This window comes from Bidens hawaiensis, unplaced genomic scaffold, assembly GCF_021521415.1.
Source record: "Bidens hawaiensis isolate Kalapana, Puna unplaced genomic scaffold, B.hawaiensis_p1.1 tig00000369_1, whole genome shotgun sequence".
NCBI classification, from domain to species: domain Eukaryota; kingdom Viridiplantae; phylum Streptophyta; class Magnoliopsida; order Asterales; family Asteraceae; genus Bidens; species Bidens hawaiensis.
The window spans coordinates 6,937,340-6,946,052 of NW_027491028.1; the positions used below are offsets into that span (position 1 = coordinate 6,937,340).

Consider the following 8,713-nt stretch of genomic DNA (forward strand, 5'->3'; position numbering starts at 1 on the left):
TTGTTGGAGATCGGTTGAGTGAGATGCTGATAATTCCTCTAGCACGTTTACTGATTTGTATTTGGGGGAATGTTAGCCAATTTATATAATTGGTTATATCATCATAATTGCCATTATTTAGTGTATGTGAATGATATTCAGATTATAGGCATGATAGTTTATTGTTGTTGTCTCTTTATGACTTTATCACTGTAACCAACCTTGAACTATCATTTGATTTAGTTTATTGTAAACCTACGAGCTTTTCAATGTGCTTGGACGTAAATCAGTTTATTGGACCATGTTTCATCGTACATATAAATATAACCGGCCACAAATCAAGATCAATCTTTAACATAATACACAAAATATGGTGAAAACCTATCATACACAATGTTAATTTTTTTAGTTTTTAACAATTCTGATTGTTCAGCGTATCAGATCGATACTAATGTCGCTCATTGTAGTGCCAGGCGAATCTACATCAAAGCTATATGGTGTTGGCTTATAATAGTTGGCCACCGGCATCTTCGTTGGAAGATTTGAGAGTGCACCTTCAAACTTGAGCACCTGAATTGCTTGATGGATAGATGGCCTCAGACCGCGATCAGGGTGTGAACACCATAACCCCACCATCATCAAACACTCGACTTCTTTTGTGTTAAATTCATTGTTCAGCATCGGATCCACACCAGAAAGCAGCTCAGATCTTTCATATAAACCCCAAACCCACTCAATCAACCTAAAGTATTCGTCATCAGCTGTATGGATTGCCTTTTTTCCGCAAGCTATCTCTAATGCAACCACCCCGAAGCTATACACATCCGACTCTTTGCTGGCTTTCCCTGTTAGTACACACTCAGGAGCCATGTAGCCTAGAGTTCCAGCTAACATACTAGATTGTAGAGACAATCCATGGTCCACGAGTCTAGCCAATCCAAAGTCTCCAAGCTTTGCGTTAAATCCTGAATCAAGCATGATGTTGCTCGCTTTGATATCGCGATGTATTACATATTGTTCACACTCTTCATGGAGATATAGCAATGCCGATGCTAAACCTTTAGCGATTATGTACCTCAAATCCCATGTAAGGATACACTTTTTGAAGAATAGATAATTGTCAAGGCTGCCGTTTGGAATTAACTCGTACACTAGTAAGAACTGAGCTTCATCATGGCACCAACCAATGATTTTCACCAAGTTTCGGTGCCTTAGACTGCTGATGACCTTCACTTCAGTCATGTACTCTTTCTTTCCTTGATTAGAATCCTGTGATATTTTCTTGACCGCTACCAAAATATCTTCACGGGATAAGTAGCCCTTATAGACACACCCGAATCCTCCCTGGCCTAACTTATTGGCATCAGAGAAGTTGTTGGTAGCCACTATGAGATCTCTGAGAAGATATCTTCTGGGTCCTGTTCTTGAATCAAAATCATCATCAATTGATGGGAAGGCAGCTATGCCTCCCAAAGGAAATCTATTTGGGTCCTGTCTCGAGCTTCCAGCTTCAGAATGACCTTTAGGCGAAAGGAATGACCATAATTTCTTGATTTTGATCCCTTCTTGGGTCGATGAGGCCTTTCTTTCTTGAAATGACAATGCCCTACTAAGACTGCCTACAACCTCAGACATCGTTGGGCGCTGATTTGGATGACCAAGCAAACATCGAACTGCAATACCTGAGAATTCCTTCAGAGAACTCTTTGAAATGTGGTCCCTCAAGCTAGGGCTGATAATCTGATCGAGTTTTCCTTTTTTGATCAGGTCTTGAGCCCATATTGCTAAACCCTCTTCCAGACTCTCGTCCAAAGCGCGCCTTCCAGACAACACCTCAAGCAATACAACCCCAAAGGCAAATACATCAGATTTTCTCGTCAGTCTACCTGTGTAGAAATAATTTGGATCCATATACCCAAAGGTGCCTTTGACCACAGTGCTAACATAGGTACGTGTCTGATTTGTCGGTCCAATTATAGCCAATCCAAAGTCTGCAATCTTGGCAGCATAATTCTGATCCAACAAAATGTTGGAGCTTTTTACGTCGCGGTGTATGACTCCTTGTTGCGTGCCAGTACCGGTGTGTAAGTAGTCCAAACCACGTGCAGCTCCTATGCATATCTTGAGCCATTGAGACCAAGTCAGAACTGTACCTTTCTTGTGAAGATGATCATAAAGGGTTCCGTTAGGCATGTACTCGTAAACAAGGGCCATCTCTTTCCCCTTGTTGCAATAGCCAACCAAAGACACAAGGTTACAATGGCGCAACCTTGAAAGCAGCTCAACTTCAACCCAAAACTCAGGTGCTCCTTGGTGGGATTCCAAATGCAACCTCTTTATGGCGAAGACGTCTGTTGGTTCATCAGATATCTTTCCTTTGTACACCTTACCAAACCCCCCCTTGGCCAATGCACCATTTTTCATCAAAGTTATCTGTTGCTGAAATGAGCTCAGACATTGAAAAGAAGCGGCATGGTTGATCCAGGGCATGCGGCAACGGTGAGGACGTAGTCTGTACTTACGTAGTTTCAGTTAACATCTTTTTCCCTTTATCTTGAAATGATCAAAGATTGTTCACTTTAGCTTTTTCCTAAAATACATAACACAAATGACTTAGTTTTTATACACATCAAATTGCATAGCACCGTAGTTATATATCTGTAAATGGGGTACTTAAACCATCGTCTGATGAATCAAACCGTACAATTGAAGAAAATATTACTAAAAATCAAATGATAGTAGCTGTAAGGTTTTCATTTCTACAGTCTGTTTGCAAAAATCAAACATCTTCAAACTTTAAAAATAAATAAAAAAAATGAAAAAACCTTGAAACGGATGAATAAGTACATCCAGACTATGTATATGTATGGTGTCATGGTGATGCTGATTATATGAAATCATCTAATTATAGCTGAAGTGGACTTGGGATCTAACTTTAATAATTTGATGATCGCATCGTGAGAAGGATTACTGGAGTTCATATATAGATGAATCATTTACAACGAATGTAGATGGTGAACAGAGAGATGTGTTTTTCATTTCCAAACAAAATTCAGGTCAAACATGAAACCATATTATACATGTAAACATGTTTATATATATATATATATAGATATGAAAAAGAGAACTGAAGATGCCCAAAACCGAAACATCTAGGACTATACTACTCGTCCCATTGCTGTCTCTATTTTTGTAGACCAGTACAAAAATCAAACTATACAGATGAAAATAGTACTACTAAGATCAAATGAAAGTTGCTAAAGTTTTCATTTAGTTATTATGCAAAACATGTTTGTATATTCAAATTAAGAAATTGAACTGGATCACCAAAAAATTCATATACTTTTCATGTATTCAAAAACCAAGATCAAAACTATGCCATGGTGATCGAATTTACAACTAATTACAGCAAAAGTCGACTAGAGATTGAGTTGATAAATGATAATATTTAGTGAATGCATCATGAGAGAGCCTATCGGAGTTCATAATATGAAGATTAAAGGACAAATAACTTACAGTGATACAATAAGTATCGAAAAAAAGTAGCGATTTGTAGATAATGAACAGAGAGATTAAAAAAGAAAGAAAATCAGTTGTTTTCAAGTGGTAAATTTCGAGGTTGGTGATCTCCACTCCAGCCGGCCTTTTTAACTTATTGATGGTGAATTACGTTAATAACCATCCTTCGACTATTGTTAGTGTTAACGTTTTCATCCCTTTAGTTGCCAACTAATTATTCCTTTTGTTTGATTTTACAAGTACAACATTCAATCAATCATACTAAGTGAAATTCCACCAATAGCAAAGCTCTAAGTAGGGTATAGAGAGAGTGGAATGTATGCACACTGTACCGTACCTCTATCCAATAGAACAGAGAGGTGGCTTCCAGAGAGACTATCAGCTCTAAAAATCATATGTATGAGGAAATATAAGAGAAAATCAAAGTTTAACAATAGCATAATTAGTAGTGGTGGTGGTCGTAGTAGTAGTAGTAGTAGTAACAACAACAACAACAACAACAATAATAATAATAATACAAAAAAAGAAAATACATAACATATGAAAAGAAAATAACATAATGTCGATCGTGTGACAAATATAAGGTAAAGAGAAACACCTAAGGTATTACTTTCTCCTTAAAAGACCTTAATCTGAGTTCTACGTTTCCAAGAATTCATATCCTCAACCATGTCCTCGGAGAGGTTTATGTCAAGCAAATCATGCATAATCCTCTCATCCCAATTTAATTTAGGTCGAACTTTACCCCTCATCCCCTCTATAGTAATGTTTTCTACGGATCTAACAGGATTCGTCATCTGTCTTCTTACATGTCCAAACCATCTTAATCTCCACTCTCTTATCTTGTCTAATATGTTAGCTACCCCTAGTCTCTCCAGAAACACACCATTTTTAATTCGGTCTAACCTTGTGTGCCGACACATCCAGCGTAGCATTATCATCTCTGCTACCTCCATCTTTCACACTTGTGCCTTCTTGATGGCCCAACAACATGTTCCATATAACAATGCAGGTCTAACTGCGACTCTATAAAACTTTCCCTTTAGCTTTATCTTAGTTGAGAATCTCCCGTCGCACAATGCACATGTGGCTGCTCTCCACCTACACCATCCTACCTGAATTTGATGGGCCACATCACTGTCCAACTCCCCATCGCTCTGGACAAACGATTCTAAATACTTGAACTTTATTGTCTGCGGAACCACTTGCCCTTCAATGATGATATGGACGTCCTTGATGTGTGAAAAAACGTATATAATATTAGAAACCAAGTTTTACCGAATTCACCTAAAAAAGCCACACATAATCGGCAAGTGTACCGGATGCAATGTAGCTAGCAAGTAAGAACGGATATCGAACCTTGGACACTATGGGTAAACTCTTATTATTAAACTTAATGATTACTAACCTAGACTTTCTTCTGAATTTTTTTATATTTTTTTTATATTAATAAAACTAATAATAGTTAACTAATTAAAATTTATAATAAAAATAAAACTTTATAAAAATTGGGTTTAAAACAAATATGAGAAACGACTACCTAGGTAATGGAATCTCACTAGTTAAAATTAATAGTTAACGAACTTGACTTGGTTGAAAAACAATATCTTAAAAATATGACATTAAAGACCACTAAAATACGCTAGATCGCCTCCCGGCCTCACCAACGACACCATAGAACTCTAATGACATGTGAAGCTCAATTGTTAAAGGTTTGGATCACCTCCCGGTTTCACCTTGCCTAATAATATTATGGTACCCCACAATCCAAATCACCTCCCGGTCTCTTCGGATACAATATATATTAATATAAAGGGGGTATTGTTAATTAACTTGAACACAACTTGTATCACAATAATCTTAGGGACCTAGGACAACCCACTCCCGTGCAATTATTACCCAAACCCGCAAAAGACAAAGATGACACAACACTAAATTGCCTCCCGGCCTCTCTAGTGAAAGAACAATAAAATCTAAACCACTTTCAATACTTATTCCTACGATTTTTTCGACCATAAACCGCAAACAAATTGAAAACACAAAGTAGACAACCTAATCAAGCGCCTAACAATCACCAAAAAACTATTAAACACAAGTGGAATAAATATTAAAGCAACAAACTAGATTCTATTACGCAACAATATCATGACCAAACTAATTAAAAACTTTACCACAATATTAAATCAACCAAATATCAATATTAGTTCTTCAAACCATTAAACTAACATAGTACTCAACCAAAACCTAGGCAGTTTAAAATATTTAGCTACTCATAATCATGTATGAAACAAAAAGTAAAATATTAAAGTTCATCGAATTATTAAAATAAAATAAAATTGACCTGCTTTTTTTTGATTTCTTGTTTTTACGATCTATGCACCGGCTCTTTTTCTTTCTTTTTGAATTCGTGGCTTTCAACAGTAGCACCAAAAAATAGAAGATGAATAATATATATATCTGTCTTCGTCTGACTCTTTCACGTGTTCCACAAAACAATCACCAAACCTTTTCAATTCCTTGCACCTCTTGTCTGCGGCTCTCTCTCTATATTATTATTATTGTTTTTTTTTTCACCCTTTACGTCAACTCCCATATTTGTATTAATAATAATGCCATAGGGTTTCTTTTTAGCCCAACATAACCGACGGCCCACAATGAATTGAACGAGAGTCATATTGGATATTTTTTCTTTATGCTTTTGTAACTTTGGCCCATATAACAAGTGATTGGTGGTTTGTCTCGAGCTCAACTCCACGGGACTTCTACATATTTCCTTCACAAACAAAATAATTGAGCCATATGTTAAACTTTTCCAACTTAAGTTGTTGTGGACACAAACACCTTTTTACTACTCATATTATTATTAATTTAAAATTTTGAACTATCATTAAACATGACAGGTCTGAGGTGGTTCGGTTTGGTAAATCTTTCTCTGAAGTGGCATAAAACCTCTTTCTTAACCCTATTTGGTATAGAACACCACCTTCCGTTTATTTCTAGACCATGGATTCTATTGGACAAGGACTTGCCCTTTATAACCCGATGAAAAAAGGCTGAATTTTCATCTCTGCTTTTGGCCCAACACACTCTGGATTTTTGTTGAACATCCAAAGAACGTCGCCTTTCGATTTCAGCCAACTCTTTCAAACATAATAGTATATTATATAGCTTTTTAAAAAAATTAAGAATAACCAAGTTCAAACATTTAAATAGAAACTTGTGTAATTTAGATCAAAATTAACTACAAACAACTTAAAAGTGTAGGGAATATCTATATAATATTTGTATATTTTACACCACATCAAATATCCCCACACTTAAATCTGTTTCGTCCCTGAAAAATATATATATTGCAATGGAATCAGAATTCAAGACTAGTTTTCAAAACATATAGGTTATCTTTTAAGCACAGATAAACGCAAACACCGCGATTGCCGATATTGTTGTCCACATAAACCCAGCCACCAGCCTATCAAGCCCCCCTTTGCATTAAGCGCTTTAAGTTCAAAAACCACGGCTACACCTACCCCATCTCAGACAAAGAGAGCTAGAAAAACTAGAGTCAAAGCAAACTGATTTGACAAATCACCATAAGCCAAGGACTCGTTGATGGTACTAATTAGATGCACTCGGTGAAATTTTGATGTATGAATGGTCATGTGGAGGTCGTACGAGCTATTACTAAATATTATTGGACTTTGTCCTATACATTCCTACTTTTTATTTATTGACTAAGAACCTTCGAGCCCCAATAGTGTATCCTCAGAGTCACTATCACCAAGGTAACACGTAAACTCTAAGTCCCGTCTAGTATGTGCATCTTTGGCCTCTTTTTCTAACTTTAAACAATGCTTCTTTGGTATTTTACAATACATAACTTTCTTCACAAACATTTGCTTTTCTTGAACAACTTTGGATAACACAATACATAACTTTCATAACAAACTTTCAAAACATACTTTTTTTTTCTCTTTTTTTTCATCTTTTTTCTTTTTTTTTCAATCTTTTATATCACCCTAAAATATATAACTAATTCTAAGCTCGTAAAAAGATGGACATGTGATGGTGTGCTGGTTTGAGTGCATCTAAGTCTTACCATCTCAAAGTTTTCAGATTATGGTAATCCTCCCTATGCATCGAAATTCGGCTTCACTGTTTTCAAATTATTATATATATAAAAACTTGCTAAAGAGGACTATCAAAGCTAGTTGGGCCTACCAACACATCCCAAGTTTAGTGCGTTATCTTTTATTTAATCTCATATATAATAGTAGTTTTAAAAACCAATCTCAAATTTTTCTATTATTTTCCATTATTTGCAAAAAATTTCATTAAAATTTTTGGGACATTTTTTTTTACTTTCTTTTATTTTAACCATTTTTTTTTTATATTTTATATATTTTTCTCTTTTTTTTAATAAAATTTGAAACTATTTTATTTTACCAAAAGAAAACGTCAGTTCCCATCCCCACACTTAAAATCTATATTGTCCCCAATGTAGGAATAGGAAAAGACAGAAAATAAAGCAGAATAAAAAATGTAAGCAAATAAAGCTATAAATTGGAACAGACTCCCCTGGTAATAATGCAGTTATCTTCACAAGTCTCGTTCCAAAGTGACCGTATAGCATTTCATTCGCGGCCGCAGCTTCTGGGTGTCCTCTACAATATGATAGGCTCAGAAAAATTCCTCGTCCGAATGGAGATTGAGTACGAACGAGAAAAATCCAATCCTGCAAAATAAAACTCAAAACAACCCAAAGCAGACATCAAACAGACTCTAAGGACTAAAATACTCAAAGAAAAATAAAACAAAATAAAGCAGAATAAAAATAAAAGAAAATAATGCAACTAAGTTTTATACAAACTATACAACTCGGGCAAAATCTCGAGTGTGCTCTCCTCTCTACTCTCCAGGCGGATCAAGGTAGATCGCCTCCTCCTCACGATCACCAAGTGGACCTCCAACATAATGCTTCAGTCTATGCCCATTCAATTTCTAAAAATGTCCATCGTCTGCCTCTATCTCAACCGTTCCATATGGAAATGCCTCTTTAACAACGAACGGACCAGCCCATCGGGATTTCAATTTACCCGGAAACAACTTCAACCGGGAATTATACAGAAGCACTTTATCCCCACACTTAAACTCTTTGGGACCCTTAATATGTTTATCATGACGTTCCTTGTCCGCTCCTTATACCCCCAACTTCTCT

The 8,713-nt window shown here is 36.1% G+C and overlaps 1 protein-coding gene across 1 annotated transcript; it reads right to left on the reverse strand.

Annotated features, from left to right (window-relative positions):
* Positions 1–408: 408 nt before the first annotated feature.
* On the reverse strand, positions 409–2,403 carry LOC143623450 (L-type lectin-domain containing receptor kinase IX.2-like). The gene has a single exon (XM_077094359.1). It carries the CDS (start codon positions 2,401–2,403, stop codon positions 409–411), a length of 1,995 nt encoding a protein of 664 aa, XP_076950474.1.
* Between the last annotated feature and the right edge of the window lie 6,310 nt (positions 2,404–8,713).